The following is a 24,172-nucleotide window of genomic DNA, read 5'->3' as shown; positions in this document are numbered from 1 at the left end:
TTGCGATACGAATTGAAATCGTGTGTTTTCTGTACATACTGATTTCCTCGTTGCTGTGTGTTACTATTTGTTGGAGCTGACGCTATACGCGTACGCGGCGAAACATTAAAGCTTGGTTGACCTTGTGCATTACATTGTTGGTTAGGTATGCTAACCGGTTGGTTTTGTTGCTGTTGTTGGGAAAAACCTCTACTGTTAGCAAAATGTGGTTCCTGTTGCTGATAATTTTGACGATTCTGATAATTAAAATTTTGGCTGTTACTAAAATTCTGGTGGTTGTCGTTCCTGAAGCGTCTGTTACCTTTACTATTGAAATTGCGTGGCTCATCGTAATTGCTGTATGTTTGTTGACTTTGGTTATTATATGAAAAATTTTTGTTTGTAAAGGAATAATCCGATTGCTGCACTTCCAAAAGCTGTAACAGGTCTCTGAATGCAGAAATATTTTCTTTCTGCTGACCCATTAAAAGTGACACTCTTAACGATTGTGGTAATTTAGAAATACATAATTGAATAAGTGCAGATTCACTGTATGGTTCACTTAAGTACTGGTTTTGTTGGACCAAATGTTCAAAAAATTGCGTGACACTGGGAAAATTTGAGTTCTCATAATTCGGTAAGCTAATTAATTTATCCTTAATTCCGCTCTGTGTCGTCTTTAACCAATACGCTGACAGAAAAGCATTCTGAAATTCTTCTACCGAATAGCATTGTCCCGCGATCGGTCTCATACGAGTTGCCGGTTCGCCTTCCAAAAAAACTGCAAATAAATTCAAGTTTGTGCGTTACAGGCCAAGTCGGTGTTAAAGCAAAGCTAAATTGTTGTATCCAATCCAAGGGGTGGATCTGTGTTCTGTCATTTTTAAATACTTTAAATTTTCTCACTGATAGAAAACGTTTGTAATCAAAATTATCGTCTCTGTACATCTGAACAGGTTCACGATTATATGAGAATCTATTTGCCTGTGACTGTTCGAAATCTAGGTCACGTACTCTCTGTAAATTAACCAAATTATGTTGGCTGTGTGAGTCTGACAAATGTTCGGAATGTGCCGTGTGCTGTGACGTGTTATTGACTTAAACATTTTTCATCTCTGTCACTTCTTGCTGTAAAGTTGACAATTTTCTACGTAATGTATTATTGGACGAATCTATCTCACTGATCGTTTGCTGTAGATTTTGAAATTCAGGTGTTTGATTAAATGAAATCGGAGAAGTATCGTCTGATTTGCTGTCATTATTACTTTCGATAACATCAATACGACTGGCCAATTCACCATATTTTTCAGTCAGTATTTTTACCTGATCATCGTTTTTAGTGTCACAAGCATTAATTTGTTTTTGTATTTTACCTGTGGTTTCGTTCAATTTTTTAACGTCAGCTTTGATGACATCGGAATCCTGTGTTAGTTTTAATTGTTCGAGTCTGTCTGTCACTGTCTGAAAGTCTACTGTGTGTGTGTCTGTTTTTGATTTAAGATCGGAAATTTCATCACGCAATTCGGTGTTCAACTGTTTAATAGTATTAATTTCGTCTGATACTGTAGCAATATTGTTGTCTACGTATGTTTTTGCTTTCGTAAACAATTTACGTTTATCTTCCTGTCTCTGTGCAGTAATTGTTTCCATGACTTGTCGCTTTACTTTATTCTGTTCCTGTATAAATTTACGGAAACGCGTTTCACTGTTTTGCAGGTGATGATTAAAACGATCGTCAATTTGACTGTTCTGTTGGTCGAATTTCGCGTCTACTTTTGCATCCAGTGTGCGCGAAAGTTCTGCTGTCATTAATTTAAACTCGTCGCGTAACTGTGTTGCTTTCTCAGAGCATTGTTTACCGACTGCACTAATTTCGTCTCTAAGTGATTCTGTTGCAGCTGTTTGCAAACCCCTTAATTCTTGAGCAACAGATCTAATTTCTTCACTACTTTTCCTAGCACAAGCCTCAATTTCCTCACGTATTTGTTCTTTAGTATCATGACATTGTGCGGCAACAGCTGTAATCTGTTCACTAAGCTGTCTGGAATTGTTGTCTAATTTTTCATTAAGGCTGTCTTGTTTTTCATTAATTTGTTGTTTGAGACTTTCATTATTTTCATTAAGTTGTTGTTTGAGACTTTCACTAAGTTGTTTGTGGTTGTTGTCTTGTCTTTTTTTTCTTTCTTTTTTTCATCTATACTCCGCGAGCCACCTTACGGTGTGTGGCGGAGGGTACTTATTGTACCACTATCTGATCCCCCCTTCCCTGTTCCATTCACGAATTGTGCGTGGGAAGAACGACTGCTTGTAAGTCTCCATATTTGCTCTGATTTCTCGGATCTTTTCGTTGTGATCATTACGCGAGATATATGTGGGCGGTAGTAATATGTTGCCCATCTCTTCCCGGAATGTGCTCTCTCGTAATTTCGATAATAAACCTCTCTGTATTGCGTAACGCCTTTCTTGAAGTGTCCGCCACTGGAGCTTGTTCAGCATCTCCGTAACGCTCTCGCGCTGACTAAATGTCCCCATGACGAATAGCGCTGCTTTTCGCTGGATCATGTCTATCTCTTCTATTAATCCAACCTGGTAAGGGTCCCATACTGATGAGCAATACTCAAGAATCGGACGAACTGTTTGGAATTGCTGTATATTTTTTTATTAAGTTGTTTGAAATTTTCACTAAATTGTACCAATAATGCCATAACTTGATCCATGCCAATATTAGATACTGTATTCTCTGTGCTGTGTGCTGGTGTACCTGCAATTGTTACGATTTGTGTAACCATTTGGTTATTCTGTGATTCTCGAAAAGGTTTCCCAATCGGATGTGCACTGTTAGTCACTACCTCGGAATCAAATAAATCTGACGTATTTTGATTACACTGTTCATTTTCGTTAGAAAAAATTTGTCTGTTCGTTACGTAAATTTTGCAAACTGGGTGTGTCAAACTGGGCAGCGTTCATTGTATCGGAACGCGCCGCGTCGTCAATTGTTAAATTAACAGAGGACACAATTGAATTTGTTTGCTCATTATCAACATTAAAATCACAATTAGTGGTCGGTACGCACTGATTGTCTGGAAATGGAGAATTGTCCTCATTACACTGAGTGTCGCAAGTACTATCGGTCAAATTATTCGAGTTGGCTATTTCGCTCATTGCACATCGCGATGTACTGTTAACAGTTTTTCGCGGCATTTTTCACAAAAAATCAAAATTAAGCACAAATGAAACAAGGACAATGCAAAACGCAGCAAACACAAATACAAGAAAGAGCAACAAATTGCCGATGATCTGTGAAAGAAAAAGTGACAAATTAGTAAATGCGTTGCGCCAGATGCAAACTACGTTTAAATAAATAAGAGCAGATATATGACTGCTTCTCAGAAGTTTCACAAAGAAATACGATCCTGGTCCGGATGTCGCAACGTGTAACCTCCCCACACGAATTTTAATGATAAATGAAAATTGAAATGGAGCCAAATGTAAACACCCCAAAATAATAATAATTAAATGAATTTTAAATAATATTGTAACCTCTGAACAAAATTGGCTCCCATTTATAGTCTGTGTGCAGAAATGCCTTCACATTTAATGTTACCACAAAAATTCTATTCTCATTTAATGTCAAGTTCGAAACAGAAAAATTCCTAAACACCAAAATAATAAAAAAGTTTTGTAACCTGATGAAATTTATGAGGACAGCGGCGCTGACCTTCGGCCCTGTATTCCGAATAACAAAAGCAAAAATTCTTACCTCAATAAAACTGCAATTATATCTGCTCTTAATTAGTCATTTTTCGACACAGCTTCGTGCAATGCTGGCGTATATTTTTTTCTGATTCTTGGAAGGAATGATCATGCATTGGAAATATTATTTAAATTGAAGTGAATGCTTTTCTTTAAAAAAGTTACTTTATATTATGAAAATTATTATTGGGGCATTTTTTTGAACAAATTAAATTACAATTAACATACATTATTAATTATGCGCAAGGCTGCCTCTTTACCTTCTACAACAATACTCTTCCTCCAGATTCCTGACCAGAGTCGCGAGCAGAGCACACAGCCGACGCATGCCGACTCCCGCCGACTCACGCAGACTACACCAGACTACTACTGTCGACTCGCGCAGTCAAGCGCAGACTAGCGACAAGCAACAACTAACGATAAACTACTATCTGGTCAGAGATTCTGTCATGTCTCGCCCATCGCCGGCAAACCATGTCTTACAATCTCAAACATCTTATCCCATTTAACATTATCAAAGGCTTTCTCTGCTTCTCTGGTTCCTCTATCTTTCCGGAATCCGAACTGGTCTTCGGAGAGTGTAGCTTCGACTTTTTGTTCTATGCGTTTTAAGGTAATTGAAGTTACTATTTTAGAGGCGTGAGTAACTAGGCTGAGCGTCCTATAATTTTCACGTAGCATTTGCTTATTTGGAATGGGGATCTTAATTTTTATCTCAAAGTCTGTAGGAATTTTACCCTGCTCGTACATGTTAAAACCAAGATTATACAACTCCTGATTCAATTTTGCTCCTCCAGATTTCAGAAGTTCTGCTGGGATATTGTCTATACCAGGCGATTTGTTGTTTTTCAATTTTTTCAGAGCTAGTTCAAACTCTTCCTTTAACATAGGTTCACCTATGTTGTGTGCATCTACTTCTGTTTCTTCTTCCATGATGTTTTCAGACTGTTCTGGTCGCTGCACAGTTTTCCTATATATTGTTTCCATCTTCTTGCAACTTCATATCATCGTCATCCAACATATTGCCATTTTCATCCATCACAGCCCTACACTTGTTTCTTCTGTCTCCAGAGAAATGTCTCACACATTTAAAGGCCTTGTCAATATTTCCCTTTCTCATGTTGTCCTCAACTGAAATACAGAGATCTGTTGATTCTGTTCCCTCTTCACAGAACTTTTTAATTTCCTTCTTTCTTCCATCATACTTAGTAGGTCATTAGTGATCCATTCCTTTCCTTTTCTCTGTCCTTTCTTTTCCTATTACTTCTTCTGCTGCTCCTAAAATACCAGTTTTTATTTTTTCCCAGCTGCTTTGGATGTCATTGTAGCCCTCTGTATTTGTTTTCTTGTGATCCACACCCTCTGCAAATTGCCAGTGTCTATCCTTAGTGGTTTAGGCAGGTCGGTGATGAGTCAGTGAATCAGTCTTCCCTATTTCATGCCCTTAGTGGCTGAATTCCCAAAAATAGTGACAGACCTATTATTTTCATTTCGAACCGAGAAGTGTAGTGGGACGAAATTAAGCGTCACCCATCCACCAATGTCAGCCCAGTTTGCAGGTGACTATAAGTTTAATTTAGTTTTGTTTATGTATTTTTCTTAATATTTGTAATAGCTGTGAATTATCTAAAAGTTTTGTATTTTTTTATGTGTTTCATGTACGGAGAGGGCGGCGCAACGAACGGAGACAGCATCTTCGTTGCCGCGACCAGAGAGGAAATTGCTGGCCGCTATACGTCGCGGGTCGACAGCCAAGGAGCAACAGAAGATCCTGGAACCGAGTTGTTGCGTCGTGCTTCTAAAAATTAAAAATGAATTTTTGTACTCTTTTTGTACGACAATGACGTCATATAGAGCGTAATCTTATTGAAAAGTCAGTCATTGGTTGTCAACGGTCAAGTTCACATCTATATGTGTGGGAAGCTAATAAAATAGTGTATGCTACTAAAGTTGAAACACGTGTTCTGAGGATTTATTTATGAAGAATTATTTGAACGGATTAATAATATATTTGACAAGATTATTGATTCTGACAGCGTTCATCGAAACTTTGAATCTCAAAAGTTTATTTAATGTGTGATTCTGATATCGATTAGATCAAGATAACGTGTGTCAATATAATTTCTGAGGAGAAACAAACGAAATTTAAATCGAAAAAGTTTATGAAAACCAATTGGCCCAAGTGATGTAATTCTTTGCATACGACTCAACTGATGTTTTACAGTTTCGTTCAAGAACCATTCTATGACAATTTAAAAAGAATATAAATCATTTTGAAGTGGGTTGTAACTGACGTAGGTGACGAAGTCTGCATATGGTCATATGTCAAATGAAAATCATTTAAACAAATCTATACGTCGTTACACTACACCGTGGCGACCTTAGAAACAGGACTTGTGTGCAACTAAGGCACACAGGTACGAAACAAAACATCAAGAGTCCTTCGGAAGTCAACGCGAGTTTTCGTGGAGCCTTCACCAGCCAGCGGCGACTTCGTGGGTGTGGGCATCTGACGGAGCGCGTCCAAGCAGTACGGTCACGCAGTTGTTCCACGAGAAGGCGCATCTGTTGGGCAGCAGCTGAACGCTGCAAACCCCGACAACCTTTTTTCTCCCTAAACTAATAGGCCCAGTACGTCAGCTGCGGGGCGTTCCTCCGGCTGGTATTAGAGGCGTTGCTGAGGGCTTCGCCTGTCTACGGCGGTGCCGGGCGTGGTTGCAGCCAGTGACGTTTCCGGTGTTCGACTCAGCGTCCTGCCGGTTGCGGAAGCGGGGTCGCAGAATCTCAGCGGCTGCATCGACGGCTGTTACATCTGCAGCCCATAGCAGCACACTGATCATCGAGAACTACAAATTACAATATTAAGTGTCCGGTGAGTTTGTTTCAAGTTGGAAGTGGAGTGTTGTATATAGGGAGTGTGCTTTTATAGGATTGTTGATTACAAGTCTGCGTGTGTAAATAGTTAATATCTTACAATAATGACGGGAAGTGAAACGTCAGACAAAGAGCAATCTATGTCCGATAGGAGCATGAGATCCCTTTTTAGGGTGATCGCTAAATTAAAACAATCTAACGGGCATTTTCTAGCTGAATTAAAACAGTCTAACGAAGAATCTGCTGCTAGATTAAAAGAGGAACTAAAACAGGAATTAAAACAGTCTAACGAAGAATCTACTGCTAGATTAAAACAGTCTAACGAAGAATCTACTGCTAGATTAAAAGAGGAACTAAAACAGGAATTAAAACAGTCTAACGAGGAATCTACCGCTAGATTAAAAGGGGAACTAGAAAAATCTGCAGACAGGTTACAGGAACATCTTAATGAAACCAGTCGAGAATTAAGTGATAAAATAGAGTCTTCTAAAGTTGAAATGCAGGAAAAATTAGTAGGACTTAGTAATAAGATTGCTGATAATTGTAAAAGGTTAGAAGAACATATCCAAGAATCGCGCGAGGAAAAAGCTCGCATGCGAAACGATATTACTGACTTAACCGAGAGACTAGATAGTGTCACTATCTTAGTTGTAAATGAAATACAGAAAAATAACGATATGTTACGAGATGAATTTTCTATGCAAACAGAAACTGTTCGTAGAGAATTATTGGAATCTATTAAAGAGGTCTCTACCAAACCTGTAGAGATTTCTTCAATAGACAATGTAGAATTAGAGACATTAACTCATCAAGTAGAAAAAGATCATACCGAAATCGAAAACATGAAATTTTTAATTACTGAAATATGCAGTAACCTTGAGACTGCCAAAGATAATAACATTGACGAAGGTACAGAGCGTTCACATCTTGAACACAGTGAAGAATCGATATTAGCTAATCGCGTATCCAATACAGAAATGCGAATACAGGAAATTACTAAACGGTTATCGGAATTAGATAATAATGCAAACATTTCAAGTAGTAGAAGCAATAACGTAATCAGAGACAACAGTCGTATCGAATTTGCTAGCTCGGACGACAACAATATGAATAAAGAAATCACGGCAAGCCAATCCGATGCAACTCCGTCTCTGCAATCTAAACAAAATCCGACTATTTCTCTCGCAGAATGTTTGGATGACATAACGACAAATTCAAATGTAGCAAGTCGATTTCCTGTATTCAAACCAGGAGGCGAACTTCACCCTATAATCTTTATAAAAGCTTTTGAAACATCATTATCTCCTAAATGGAGTAATGAAAAACGCATTCAATTTGTAATAGGACATTTAGAAGCAGAAGCTGCGGAATGGGCAGTACTGCATAGAACTGAATTTAGGGACTGGGATGATTTTGTTAAGCAGTTTAGACAAAATTATTGGTCAAGAGGAAAACAACACCACTTAACTTTAGAGTTGTTAAACCCTCCTCCATATTCTAAACGGTGGGGAGGTTATAGGAATTATTTTGAATGGCATTTAAACCGTGCTAAAGTAATTGAAGAACCAATTATTGAAAGTCATTTAATACGAGTCCTAATTAGTAGGTTACCGTATTATGTAAAGGAAAGAATGATAGAAAGAGAATGGTCACAGCCGTGCGAATTGTTAGGATATTTAGAGCAGTTAGATATACTTAATAGAGAAGGGGAAGACGAGAAGTTTAGATTTTGTAGAAATGACAATCCTCGAAATAATAATAATTCAGAACAACGAAAAGCTAACAACAACAATCATAGCCGGTTTTGTTATATAAAACGTCAATCTAAAGATAAAGAGAGCCAACAAAATCGTGGTAATAACTCTAAAGTGCGGAAATTACACAATAACGATCATGAAATAAATCATCCTCAAGTAATTAATGAAGGTCAAGTGGTAGGTGACGTTATCATAGAAAGTTCGGAAAACTAGTAAAGTCCTTTAGTACGGGTCAACTAAAGGGAACTGTTAGTCAAGATTATATAAGACCCAATTGCAATTTATCATTAAGCTGCCAAAAGGACGGTGACTGGCAACAAGATTTACTTCAGGAAGACAATCAGATAAGGGAGAATATAACTTATAAACCCGTTATTAAAGGTTATATTAAAGATACCGAAGTAAATATTTTATCTAAAGAATTGTTTCAGCTTAAAAGAAAATATTGGAATTTCCCAACCTTACCTGTAACTGGGGTGAAAATTATAGGAGTTACTGGTAAAAGAAGTCAAAATATTACTGAGGAAGTTTATTTAACTTTTGAAATTGCTAAACAATTAATTGCTCAATCTGTACTCGTCGTAGCCAACTTAAATGTGGCCATAATTTTAGGTATAGATTGGTTGTGTAAATATAAAGCTATATTAGATTTTAAAGACTCTTCCTTAACTATCCATAAGGAGGCATGCGCTTTTAAAGTGAGGTTTTCTAATAATCAAGTACCTGAAAATTGCTACGAATCCTTACAGATTAAGTACGCACCGACCATGAACCTATTAACAGATTTTAGTGATCTTGAGTATGCAGTATACCAATGTCAGGCTAGTAATAGTATCGAAACCGAAGTGAAAGAAAAATGTTATTCTACGAATTGTCTATCCGAACAAGAAAAGGAAGAGTTGGAATTTTTGTTGTTAGAATTTAGAGCCGTCTTCTCAGATGAACCGGGGAGAATTAAGGATTACGTTTGTAAACTTAAGATTAATGATCAAAAACCATTCTTTAAGAAACCTTATCCCATTCCAGTACAATTCAAAGAACCGTCTAGTAGAGAAATAAGTAAGATGCTAGAACAAAACATTATCGAACGATCATGTAGCGCTTTTAACAGTCCGTTGTGGGTAGTTAAGAAAGCTACTGGTGGGGTACGACTTGTTCTGGATGCCCGTGAATTAAATAAAATTATAGAGATGGAAAGAGACAGACCTATTCCTATGGAGGACGTACTTCTTAAGATTGCTGGTTCTCGTTATATGAGTACAATGGATCTAACCGCCGGCTACCATCAAGTAACATTACACCCGGATTCACGGCAATATACGGCTTTTCTTTTTGAAGGCAGATCATATCAGTTCCAAGTTTTACCTTTTGGACTTAATATATCAGTGTCAACTTTCATTAGGGCATTAGATTCTGCTTTGGGTCAGCAATTGTTACAAAAGATTATTTTATATGTAGATGATATTTTGGTAGCTACTAAAACGTGGGAGGAACACGTAACGATATTACGGGAATTGTTAAACCGTTTAATTGACAGAGGAATTACTTTAAAATTATCTAAGTCTTACTTCAGAAAGGAGGAAGTGAGATTTTTGGGGCATATAGTGGACAGTAAAGGTATTAGGCCAGACCCAGCACGTATTGAAGCTATTGCTCGATGCCCGAGTCCTAGAAATCGGAAACGACTGAAATCGTTCTTAGGAATGGTAGGATTTCTGAGAAGATTTCTTCCAGGGCAGGATATTGTTAACCCTAAATTACTAGATTTATTGAAAGAGAAGTCAGTATGGCTCTGGGGACAAGAGGAAGAGGAAGTTTTTAATAAGATAAAAGGAGCGTTAACCGAAGCCAAAATGTTATACCACCCAGATTTCAATCAGGACTTTTGTATGTGTACGGATGCCTCTGATTATGGTGTGTCTTGTGTAATATTCCAAGGTGATCTGACCAATGAAAAGGGATTATATCGGCCTATTGGATTCGCTAGTCGAAATTCAAATAAACATGAAAGGAATTATTTTGTATCCGAGAAGGAAGCTCTCGCAGTGGTATGGGGTTTTCAACGATTTAGAGGATTATTAATGGGAAGAAAAACAATTGTATATACTGATCATCAGGCTTTAATCTTTTTGAACAATTGTCGGTTACTTCACCGTAGGCTATTACGTTGGGTATTATGCTTGCAAGAATTTCAGTACGAAATTAGGTATATAAAAGGATCTCAGAATGTAGTTTCGGATGCTTTGTCGAGGCTTCCCGTAGGAATGGAGAATATTAATATTGCAGAAGAACCAGGAACAAATTACCATGTTTATTTCCTTTTAACTAAGGAGAACGAACGTAAGGTTAAACGGATAGTAACTGCTATTAGATGCAATCAAAGAAATGATTATCAATATAGGGACCTTATACAAAACCTTGATAATGGGGACGAAACAGTTAACACCCGGGGCGTGTGGTTATATTTTAACGACTTGTTGTATTGGAAAGCACAGAGGGAACACCAAAGATGGAAAATCTGCATTCCGAAAACTGTTGTGTACGAGTTAATTACTTATGTTCATGAAGGTTACGGGCATTTTGGAATTCATAAATGTATTAAACATCTAATGAAGTATTATTATTTCAAAAATATGTCCCGTATTGTGAGAAGTATTATTAGGGCTTGTGAAACCTGTCAAAAGGTTAAAGTTAATAACAAATCTAAGCGTTATAAATTATATGCTGTAATTCCTCGAGGTCTGTGGGATCTACTGTCATTAGATTTTTTCGGCCCTCTGCCTCGTAGTTCAGGAGGATTAACTTATGTGTTTGTTGTAATGGAATGTTGGTCCAAACATGTGAAGCTATATACTTTGAAACGAGCGAATACAGCAAGCGTTATACGCTGCCTCACCCGAAATCAGCTACAATTGAGCGCAGCCATTAACGCTATTGATCAATGGTGCGGTTTATTGGTAAATGCTGAATAATCAGTGATTAACATTAGAATTACTTTTAAATGTTAATGCATATAGTAAAGTTGCAGGAAAGGTTTAATATATATATATATATATATATATATATATATATATATATATATATATATATATATATATGTGTGTGTGTGTGTGTGTGTGTGTGTGTGTGTGTGTGTGTGTTAGTAGTAATACAGTGCCTGAAGGAGATTCGATAAGTGACTGTCTTATGTTCAAATAAATGGCTCTGAGCACTATGGGACTTATCATCTGAGGTAATCAGTCCCCTAGAACTTAGAGCTACTTAAACCTAATTAACCTAAGGACATCACACACATGACCGAGGCAGGATTCGAACCTGCGACCGTAGTGGTCGCGCGCCTCCAAACTGTAGCGCCTAGAAGCACTCAGCCTCTCCGGCCGGCGATTGTCTTATGTTAGCCGCCATCTTAGTGAAATATTGCAGCGGCAGTTTCAAACTGAATTTTTAAACAGACATAAATCTCGATCGACGTTATTGCGATAATAATTCTGTATTGGTGGCCCAGAACCCACTCAGAGGTAATAAATTTCACTTAGATTGTGAATAATCTTTAACTGTAGAGTAAACAGTATCTTACGTGATAAAAATTGTTCTATGCTTATGTATGAAGCCAGGTTATTTCGTAACAACTTTCATGAAATGCTTTTATGAGGAAATAATACGTTAGTGTTGTGCGCATGTGGTATTGTGTGTCAAAACTGTTCATTCCGCTTAAAGAAAAGTGTTGCCACCTCGAATAAGAGTAGCGGTAAATTGGACAGACGAGCTGCAACTAGTAACGAGACTGTTACGCAACGTGTGAGGTAGCGGGGGAGTCGTGGCGCCCAGGAAATATTCAGAGTTCAGAGTGGGCGGCCACCCCTCTGGCCGCTCGGCAGAGACGAGGTCGTTAGCATCCACGTGGTGGCTCACAACGGCCGGACCGCGTGGTCCATCCAGCACGTGGCTGGGAGTTCCTCGGTGACGCTGTGCGCCGGGAGGGCCAAAGATGGCGGACTTTGTGATACCTTAATGGCAGACGTTTCACAGTTCGTATGCAAATTAATAGTAACCAGATGAATTATGATACATCAAAAAGAAACAGGTGCATTACTATTATTTGCACGACGATTCTGATGGTGTAATCAGATTTTCCACTCATTTATTAGTTTTAAGTTTAGTATCTGGCGGTAAATTATACAAGTAACACAGAGCAACGAATTTCCAAAATATAAACGCTTCATCCGATTTTGTCAATCGCTGTGTCTGTAGGACGCTATTAGTGTAAACCTAAGTTGGTATGAATTACAGGCAGGTAGCTTAAATAGTACTTGAGTTATTGGAGGACAAAATGGCCGATTACTGTCGATCGCGTCAGGCCATAAGTACTCCCCAGTTACACGAAAAAAGCAGTAGCAGCATGCTTGTAAATATATTTATTCATCTATGTCTTTGTTTATATCCGATATATACTATTTATGAAGAAATAGGTTAAATATTTACTGTGTTTAGAAAGCACAGTAACATTAGGCTATTGGCCTACTTTTGTTTCTATTCCTTTGATATATGTTTATTTAATTTGTTTATGTTTACAATAATGTGTGTTAGAGCATGTTTATGGTCCAGCTGTAGGAATATTTATTTAATTTAAAGTTATTTAAATGTAACTTTAGTATTTCGAATATGTTTCGTTATGTTTGTGAGTGTACGTTGGCTTGGGGACATGGAGGGAGCGCTCTAGCCAATCACAGCGCTCGTTACTAAGAGAGGCGGATGTAGGCTGGGGAAGAGTATCATTTCCGGAGAGGACACGGGGGAGTACGGCAGAGGACACGAAGAGTGCTGGACGCACTGTAGCAAGAGAGGCTTGGAGAGAGTGGAGCGGTTTGCGCGTGGTCACCGCAGATAGAAATACTTTGGGGTGTCGACTTGTGCTCATGTGAGATTTCCGTGGCTTCTACAGTTCTACAGTAGTCTACGTAGTGTGCGTTTAGAAGTGAATATCTCGCAAGCTGTGTTGTTGTTCATAACTAACTACGTGCTGTAGGAATCTATTGTTTCCCTGTTCATCATCATCAGTTATCTGCTATATTAGCAGCTCCTTTGCCTCCCCATTTTCTGCGATCCATTGCTTCCTTCTTAAGGCTTCTGTATGTTGTACCGTCCATCATGTCATCCAGTATCTGGAATCTCTTCCTTCCTCGCTTCCTTTTCCCTTCTACATAACCTTCTAAAACTGTTTTTATCATTCCGGCATTCTTTCTTAATATATGCCTAATCAAATTTCTTTTTTTTTCTCTTTATTACATCTGTCTTTTCTCTCCCACTCTTCTTAGTACCTCTTCATTTTTTACTTTGTCCGTCCAACTTATTCTTTCAATCCTCCGCCATGTCCAGTTCTCAAAAGCCTCCAGCCTTTCTCTGTCTTTTTTCCTCACAGTCCATGTTTCAGCGCCATATAGAAGAACACTCCATACAAGACATTTTATGAGTCTCTTTCGTGTTCTCTGTCCAGACGCTGCAGCAAATTCTCTTTTCTTATAAAACGCCTTTTTTGCAATCGCTATCCTTGTTTTAATTTCTGTGGTGCACTTCTAGTCGGTGTCTATCCTGCTTCCAAGATACTTAAAATTTTGCACCTGTTCTAGTATTTTTCCATTCAGCATAATTTTTATTTCCTTATTTCCTCCTAGTGCCAATACTTTAGTTTTCTTTATCTTAATTTTCATTCCATATTTTTTTCCGTTAGTTTCAATGGTGTCCAGCAAATCCTGTAATTCTTTTTCCCCTGTGGCTAGAAGGACCATGTCAAACACACTACTCTTCTTCCAGCAATTTCTACTCCTTTGTCATCTAATGAGCGTAGCTCAATCATATTTTCCAGGTAGAGTTTGAAAAGAGTATGTGATAGACAGCATCCTTGTCTTACTCCTTTTCCTAGTCTGATCTAGTTTGTACGTTCTCCTCTCACTTTAACTGAAACTTTTTGAATAAGATATAATGATTTTATAAGTCTTCCGGTTTTCCAGTCCACTCTCTTTTCCCTCATTATAGTCGCCAGCTTGTCCCAAACCACATTTTCAAATGCCTTTTCTAGATCGATGAAGAACATATATAGGTCTCTTCCTTTTTCAATAAACCTTTCTCCCAAGATTAGTAGGAGCCCTATTGCATCTCTGGTGCCCGTATTCCGTCTAAAGCCAAACTGCTCCTCGCCAAGATTCTCCTCCATTACTAATTTTATTAATTATTCTTAACATCACTTTGGCTGCATGTGAAATGAGGCTGATTGTCCTGTGCTCGCTGCATTTCTTGGTACCTTGTTTTTTAGGTAATGGAATCATTACTGGTGTCAGAAAGTCCTCAGGCCATTCACCACTGTCATATATTTTATTACATAACCTCAACATTTCTCCCGGTATTGTATCTGTACCTACCGCTTTGCCATTTTTCATTGCAGCTATGGCAGACTTTACTTCTTCCATTATGATGGTTGGTCCTTTCCCTGTTATTCAACTTATATTTTATTTAATTGCTGGACCATCGACACCTATAAGTGTTTTTCAGAAATATGCCACATTCTCAAAATTACTTCTACTATCGTACTCATCATTTACAGTCGTTAAGATAGTACCTGCAGATTTTATTTAATTGCAATCTTTCATTTGTAAATTTATATGTTACATTCATAATTTGCAACTGCCGAGTGATAGAAACCTTCGACCATTCGATTCGTGTGTGTGTTCTTATCGTATACTGTCGACTCAGCAGTATTTGGCCTGAAATGCGGCAGCTAGGTATCGCAGCCCCTGGACAACGAAACCAGCCAAAACTTTTAGTATTTCAACATTGAGTTGGAGGGTACGTAGTTAGGGGCCACACCATCATTCATTTTCTTATTGTTTGAAAGCACGCAAACAGTACCAAAGATTGCTAAAAATCCTTACTCTTGTATTGTTGAGATTATTTAATGTGCATGTAGCTTGTTTGCTGGTCCTATAACATCACTTTTGTGCACGAACTTAGTGCCATTTACACTGCCTGACTGACAACATTCCTACACTATCTCAGGTCGAGATTTCTTTAACAAAATAAAGATTATTAGCCGGGAGAAGCAGCGATTAAATAGAACCTCATGTTACGCTAATGATAAGTAACTGGCTTTTTTGTAGTCTTGCCCAAAATTATACAATACCAATCTACCACGACACACCACAACTCCCTACATCCATCAGAGTGGAAATGTTCGGTTCTGAAAGTCACGACCATATAAATTACATTCCGGTGGTGGACTGTCTTACCGAAAGATGACGTTCGGCTGAAGGGGAAGAAACTGAGGGACAGCAAAGTGCTCGAGCTTGTCCTGATAAACGATTACTGTTCCTGTTTACTCGATTAACAAAAATGGTCCAGTAGTGCTGCATTTCATCAACACACACCCCATACTCATCTCTTCACTGTCTCTGACATGTACCCGAAAACAGCCGGCGTTTTACGAACCCGTGATGCGAATGATGTGCCAATTAACCTCCTCACTTCCTCAGAGAAGACGACGTTTCCTAGATAGCTGCGGTTTTGGCCCATCCAGTCCAACAAATCAGTAGCAAATTCATGGCGAAGGTGCAATTCGTTCCGCTTCAATATTTGTACAATTTGAACTTCGTAAGTTTGCATACGAAATCGTTCGTGCAGCACCTTGCGAACTGTTGTGTGAGGGATATTTAGCACTCGAGATTCTCGACGAATTGATGTTGATGGGCTTCTTTTGAAGGTCTCTCTGATCTCTTCTACCATTTCATGTGCGTTTTCTGCCTAATCTGACGGTTTACACCATCATGTTCTGGCCTAATCGTCTTAACTCCCTTTGAAATTTACGTAAGAAATTTCTTTGGACATCAGAGGGTGATTTCGTTTCCGCTTACCGCGCCACGCATTTGGCTTTTTCCTGAGGTGTAGTCAGTTCTTGAGTATGACTGAGCACCTGAAACAAAACAAATCGTTAAGGAAAATACCAGACAAGTGCGAGTAGAAGTTACGCTTTGAGGGTTCCACGTAAGCTTAATTATGTATGTAGATAATAAAATATAATAATGTTTGTAACCCTGTGCAGATATACATTTACAGGCGCCGGTGCCTATAACTTTGACGCACTGTAGCGTCGTTGAATGACTTTTCAGGATATGGTTTACTGTGTACAGCTTCATTTACTAAGTCCCCTCTATAACCTCTACAGATGTGTAACATGAACTGTGAATCACTTGGAGGGTATTTATTGATCACCAGTGATAGTTTGTGTAAAACTTCAGCAATCTGCTTTTCAGATTTATGCAACCTTAAAAGTTTGGGTTGAAGTACCTTATCTAAGCAATGACAGAGTCGCGGTCCCTCTATGCAAGCCATGATCAGCGCAATGCAGAGCTTCATCATTATACAGTGAATAAAACTGACGTTACTGACAGTTACAAGAAATATGCGATAGCGATTTTAAAAGTATTGTTGAACATAACTACGGTTTAGGGCCACCTCATGTCATACTGATTAATGCACTACATAGTGTAATAAACACGTTTCATTACTGAGTAAAGTAATTAACTATACGCTAGAGTAAAGTAGTTTATTGCTAGTATTTGCCAGGAAGTAGGTTAACTTATACTTGTCTGCTTTTCTAGTACATACTATTTTCTTCGTATCCTATTACAAACGTTTATCATGTTGAAGCAAAGCTTAATGCAGTACTGCCTTACGTACGCTCGGATGAGCAAACCTCCATAATTACGAAAAGGTGAGGTATAGAAGGCAATACAGGTGCTACGTCAGATACAGCAGTTCGTACGACGTCTAATCTGCTAATTGAATCATCGACGGCGCACGTTATTTGTGACTTTCTCTACCAGAAGCACATTTTACGCAACATGTAAAGTATTAGACAAGATTTGCGTTGTGATTGCATTATAAACTGAAGTCTCATTTAGTAGAAGTGCCTTAGAGGCCCTCATATCATGACATCCATCCACTTCCGTATCACTTTCATTACGCTCACAATTACGTTTTCCTCTCCGACCCGTTCCCTGTTCATTCGTTTGCTTCCTTGTAAATCCCAATAATAACTGACATGCATCTCTCCATTGCTGGCTGCACAAACCGTAGCTTTTTTACGACCTTAACATTAACTGTCCAAAGTGAAGACTGCTGACTTGCATTGATTCTAAACTTTCCTTATCTTACAGTTAATGTAATTGATTATTTGTCTTCTTTCATCCGAAATGTGATACTAATAATTCTAAAGTTTTCAGCGAGCCAAACGCTATCTACAACTTGTACAGTTATAAACAGTTCGAAGACGTGAAAAGGGGGCACTGGTAGAGAATGGAGTGAAATAGGTGTGCAGCCTGTCCGCAATGTCATTCGATCTGAACGTTGGGCAAGCAGTCAATGAAACCAAAAACAAATTTAGAAAGGAATTAAAATTCACGGGGGAGAAATAAAATCTTCGAGATTTACCGATGATACTGTAATTCTTTACTTTTTATCACAAAACGATCTTATGTGACAAAATTTTCTTTTTTCTGAAAACACGATATTCAAAGTCAAAAAAATAAAAATACCGTAGTCCAACGTTTACAAAGCAGGAATGTATATTATTAATACGTCTAACGTGAGAAGTTTCCCATCTTCCACGTTATCTTGTTTTTTAAAGCTAATGATTTACCTTTAATTATTTCTTCGCCACTCACTTCTCTTTCTCTTCCGGGCCTTTGCAGAGGAAATATGTAAGTTTCTTGTACTATCCCTTACGAAATAATTTGTGATCAGATGACATACCCTGTACCTTATATGAAATAATATTTCCTGCAGTAGATTTAATATTTATCTTCACAGAGACCCTTTTCAAAAGGTTCGAGAGGAACTTTTCCTTCCACAAATGATTCGAGCTTTATGTGTTTTATTTTGTTAATTAATCTCTGGAATTCTGGCTACTTTAATTCCTACACTGTTTCGGTGTAGGAAGTTTGTTAAACTTTCATGGTCGAGTGTCATTAAACAATGACGGCAAACAGCCAAAAGATGTGGGCGTGAAACTTTATCATATGTTTCTTTCATCGATGGCCACTATTAATGGTACGTTTTATTATTTTCAGAGTACGACGAGTTGATTGCAGGTGGTGTTAATGCCTATTATAGGACACAAAGAAAATCCCATCGCCATTGGAATGTGCCTTCTTGACGCGACTTTGATTCATTCGCATTTCGTAACGTAATTTCGCGGAGGATTGTTCCACTGCAGAATTTTCTCTACCGACAGGGCACCTTCCAATTCTCGGAGATCGCAAAGGATTTGAAATGTAAGTTGAATGGAATGGATAGCGTATTGCGTAGACGTTGTGAATATCACCAAAGTAAGACAAGGGAAATGAACCGCAGTTGGATGAAATCAAGTGATGCTGAGAGAAATAGAAATTAGATTAAGAAATGAGACACTAATAATAGGAGATGGGTTTTGCTCTTTGGACAGCAAAATAACTAATGATGGCTGAAGTAGAGAGGATATAAATTGCAAACTGCCAATATCAATTAAAAACCTTTCTTAAAATTGTAAATACGTTACCATGCAACGTAAATTTCGATGTCAGGGACTATTTTCTGAAAGTATTTGCCTGGAGTGTAGGCCTGTAGGGAATTGGAACATGAATGAGAAATAGGTCATCAGACAAGAAGAGAATAGAAGCTTCTGAGATGTGGTGCTTCAGTAGAATGTAATTCGATGAGAAGAAGCTATTTTATGTTTCCTTCAATCGAGTACGGTAATGAAAAGATATTTTCCATCCAGAGAGCTGCAGATTAATCGGCTGCTTTTGCAGTTCTTTCCCCATTCATAATTTCTGTTTGTAACTGTTTTCACCATTGGTTACTGAAAGAGTATTCGCCTTGACAAAGATGGCGTTAAGAGTTTGACAATGACAGGTGTACCGACGTTGATCATACACTATGAATCATTTGTGTATCTTTTAGTTTCGTGACTTTTTTAAGTCTTTTGACGCTACCGACTTTTTCTGAAAGTTATTTTATGTTTTGTTTTCTAGTTTAAAAAGACAGACGCATCTGATGATACTCTCACAAATCTAAGCCGGTCATAAAGTAAAGCAAAAATATTGCTTTAAAAGACTGTTTTGAATTTTAAAAATTTCAAACCTTAGATCACTGTATACTCAATGCGACTTTTTTTTATGCTACGTAATTTGCCTCTAAGATGTTTGGTTAATAACATAAAAAAGAATAATCTACAGAAGAGAAAAATTAGGAATTCGGTTTACGATTTTGGCAAAGTCTATAAGACTTTTCCTTAAATTTTGTTGCTGAAATTACGTACTGCAACGTAGGTTACCGCTCAATCTGTGGCTGATTAGCTAGCAGAAATGCTAATTTACCATCTAGGTGTTTAAGTTTTTATTAAAAAATAAAAGATAAGCTTCGCTACAGCAGTATGACCACTCTTGTAACCACACTGCGTGTTTTACATCACTATGACAACCGATGGCAGCAAATTGTGTTGTTAAAAGTAGTCCAGCTCCCTAGAATTGCATTTACTCTTTTGCTTGTTTGTAAGGAACCTGCTACGTGCGGCCCTGTAACGCTAATATGAACCTACCATGCACGTAAGCCATCACACATCAATTATTTATTGGCTGTTGCTCGTAATCTATATTGCACCACAAAAAAGCGTCCAACTCAAAATTTTCTCTTGCAACGATATCAGCGGCATTATGACCTGCAATTTCAGTGGGAATCGGGAAACTCCCGGACGCTGATAAAACTTTGGCAAATATCATCACGTATGTAATTGAAATACTGACATTTTCCTGGTGTGGGAATTACTTATGTTGGAACTTTATGACACGACGAAGTGATGTCATCTGATAATACTCTCTAAACACAAGACTTTGACATTTTCCTGTTATACTTCATGGCTTACAGAGCGAGAAATGATTATCAAGCTTCATATCTACCCTTAACAAATCTACCCTAGTTAGGTAATACAGTACAGGATTATTAAATTATCTGCAGGAGATTTTTTTTTATCCAGTAGTTAAGTTAATTTATTCATTTTCCAACTACTTTCATTCTTTCGAATATTAACTTATGTTACCACAATGTGGAAACATGTGTGATTAAGGGAGAAGAGAGTACACGAGGAAGAAGGCATAAAACTTAAAGCAACAGAAAGTCAAATTAAACTGCTTTCACAGTACAGATATTACAGGAGCATGCCAACTGATAACCGGATGAGTGAAGAATGAACAATTTCAAGGTTTAGTCAGTTAAATCTTCCATACATCATTTGAACGAAACTCTTATCGAAATCATGTAGAACGAGTCACTTTACGGGCTATATATACATGATTAGTGTTAACATTAATGAACACATTATTTTTTCAGTACATCTCATTCAACTACACATAAAACACGTTTTATTTTATTTATTTTTTAACTGGCTACCAGTTTTTAAGTATAAATTCGTCAGTTGAATAGAAGGAGTTGACCAACAGAAATGATTTTAAGTTAGATTTAAAACCTGCTTTGTTTCCAGAAAGACATTTTATGATACTGGGTTAGGAACAAAAAAAACGTATAATAAAAGCTGTTTCACCCTCTAGTGCTGTAGGTATCGACATCAATCACCTTCTCAAATTGTGGTGGATTATTTTTGACGAATAGCGAATATATTTTAGCGAATATATGTACTGTGATTGCGCAGTTAAAATGCCTTCCTTCTTGAAGAGGTACCTAAATAATGTAGGTAGAATAACACCACATATTATTCTTACCGTTTGCTGTTGTAAAATCAATGCCTTATCTATAAGTGATGGGCTAGTGCAGAAAATTGTTCCATAACGCATCACTCAGTGGGAAAATGCAAAATATGGTAGGAGCTTTCCTCATTTGTTTCCAAGATTAACAATCATACGATGAGGAAAAGTAGCTGAACTTAGTTATTTGAGAAGCTCAATAATACGCTTATTCCAGTTCAAGTTTTCACCAAAGAACTTGGGGCATTCTAAGCTATTTACTGTTCTACAATTTTTTGTATAAAGCTATTCGCTGTGCAGAACTTAATGCAATGTGTGTCTTTTTCTTTTTTTGAAACTTTATGGAGAAACACTTGATAATTCCTTGCAAAATATCATTTACACCACTTCTGTTGCTTTCTCTCCAATGACACTTATTATAACACTAGTATCGTCTGCAAATAGTATCAATTCTGTCTGTTGAATGTTAAGTGGAAAGTCATTCACATTTATAAAATATAGGAGTGTATCCAAAATTGAACTCTGTGGGATTCCCTTTGTGCTGGCTCCTCAATCACTAAAATTTTCTATTGTTTCAACATTGTTGGTATTATTGTGCACAACATTTCGCTTTCTGTTTGTTAAGTACGATTCAAACCAATTATGTATAAAAACATCAGTTCCATTGTAGTGGCAAGGCAAGGTTTGAAGAAAAAAATATGTTTATTATGCATCAAACTGGGTTTAGGGGTAAAGAAAAGTCTACAAAGAGTACCCATTGCATTTGGTAAATGTTAAGTGGAAGGTCATTCACATATATAAGAAGTAGGACTGCATCCAAAATTGAACCCTGTGGGATTCCCTTTGTGCTGTCCCCCAATCACAAAAATTTTCTATCCTTCCAACACTGAATTATTCTGCACAACATTTTGCACTCTATTTGTTAAGTATGAATCAAACCAGCTGTGTGTAAGAGCATCATTTCCATTGTAGTGGCAAGGCAAGATTGGAAGCAAAAGTTATGCTTGTTATTGCAGCAAACTGAAATTAGTGGTAAAGAAATTTGTTGATTAAATGCTTCATGTGGAGTGCTTTTGTGTACGGCTGTTGGACATCGAAAACGATAAATAAATTAAAAACTGAAGCATTTGAGACGCGATTTTGGAGTAGAAGAGAGAAAATAAAATGCGTGGATAAATTGTAGAACACTAAAGTACTGGAAATGGCAAAGGAGTCAAGAACTCTCTTAAATACAGTTAAGAAAAGGAAAGCTGAACGGGTAGGACACACTGTAAGGAAACAGCCTGTCAAACGTACAGTGGCAGGACAGGAGAAAATAGGAAGAAGGTTGAAGAAGGACGAAGGATGAGGAAGGATGAAGCGAAAAGAGGAAGATACCATGAAACGAAGCAGTTGGTTTGGAACGGACAGCAGCGGTGTTAGGAACCTTCCAATGGGAAGAAGATCTTATGATGACGATGAGCTTTAGATAGGTCATCTTCGCTTCAAACATTTGTGATGTAATCTCCAGAAAAAGCTAATTAACTAAAGTGCAATCATAGTTCTTTCAAATTAAGTTTGCACTAAGGGTATTTCGGTAGGTAGGGCGCAGCACGTTATCTCGACTGAAGTAACTGCAGGCGTCTTCCACCCTTTCTGTTAATGCATATGACATATGGAAGTTTGGGGTCTGGCACGGAGCAGTGCGCGGGTAGCCTAATGGTAAGGCGACCGCTCGCGATAAGCGGAAAATCCAGGTTCGAGTGCCGGGCCGACACAAATTTTTACAGTCGTCATTCCATTATACAGGTGGGAATACGTTTCATGTCCTCCTGTTAATGTTGTTGGGCGAAAAAGCGTAAGCGTGTTTGAGACTGTCGAACCTTTCGAGAAACAAAAGAGGAGACAGCGAAGAGGAAATAAATCGCACAACCACTAGGAGGCAGAGTCGCTTCGAAGAAGCAATCCGATCTGCAAACCTTCAAAGCTTATCACTTACTGAGTAATGTCAGGGTCGTCCTTAGTGTGTCAGAGGAAAATGTTCCGAGTGTATCAGCTGCGTTACGCTGTCAGGATCTGGAACGCTGCTTCCCCACTAGGACAATATCATGGTATCTTAGTGAAATTGCGTGCTTATGGAATATCGTCTCAGTTATGTGACTGGATTTATGGTTTCCTGTCAGAGAGGTCACAGTTTGTAGTAATTGACGGAAAGTCATCGAGTAGAACAGAAGTGATTTCTGGCGTTCCCCAGGGCAGTGTTATAAGCTCTTTCCTCTTCCTTATCTATACTAAACGATTTGGGAAACAATTTGAGCAGCCGCCTTCGGTTCTTTGCAGATGACGCTGTCGTTTATCGACTAGTAAAATCATCAGAAGATAAAAACAAACTGCAAAACGATTTAGAAGAAATATCGAAATGCTGCGAAAAGTGGCAGTTGACCTTAAATAACGAAAAGTGTGAGGTCATCCACATGAGTACTAGAAGAAACTCGTTAAACTTCGGTTACACGATAAATCAGTCTAATCTAAAAGCCGTAAATTCAACTAAGTACCTAGGTATTACAATTACCAACAGCTGAAATTGGATGGATTGGATTAGGGAAGGACGGGGAAGGAAGTCGAGCGTGCCCTTTCAAAGGAACCATCCCGGCATTTGCCTGGAGCGATTTAGGGAAACCACGGTAAGCCTAAATCAGGATAGGCGGAAGCAGGATAAAAACGTAAATTTGAAGGAACACATAGAAAATTGTGGGGAAGGCTAACCAAAGACTGCGTTTTATTGGCAGGACACTTAGAAAATGTAACAGACCTACTAAGGAGAGTGCATACCCTACGCTTGCCCGTCCTCTTTTAGAATACTGCTGCGCGGTATAGAGTCCTTACCAGATACGACTGATGGAATACGTCGAAAAAGTTCAAAGAAAGGCAGCATGTTTTGTATTATCGCGAAATATGGGAGAAAGTGTCACAGAAATGATACAAGATTTGGGCTGGACATCATTAAAAGAAAGGCGTTTTTCGTTGCGACGGAATCTTCTCACG

At 38.1% G+C, this 24,172-nt stretch overlaps 1 protein-coding gene across 1 annotated transcript in view; it reads right to left on the bottom strand.

Moving 5' to 3' along the window:
- Positions 1–16,260: 16,260 nt before the first annotated feature.
- Positions 16,261–24,172, bottom strand: part of LOC124550730 — a 96,507-nt gene continuing 88,595 nt past the window's right edge. Inside the window, exon 7 of the mRNA XM_047125451.1 lies at positions 16,261–16,323. Within this exon, the coding sequence (XP_046981407.1) occupies positions 16,261–16,323 (63 nt within the window). The remainder of the gene's footprint in view (positions 16,324–24,172) is intronic.

Source organism: Schistocerca americana, chromosome 9 (assembly GCF_021461395.2).
Source record: "Schistocerca americana isolate TAMUIC-IGC-003095 chromosome 9, iqSchAmer2.1, whole genome shotgun sequence".
Classification (NCBI taxonomy): Eukaryota; Metazoa; Arthropoda; class Insecta; order Orthoptera; family Acrididae; genus Schistocerca; species Schistocerca americana.
Note: the sequence above shows the minus strand (reverse complement) of the source record. Positions and strands in the feature narration are given on the sequence as shown.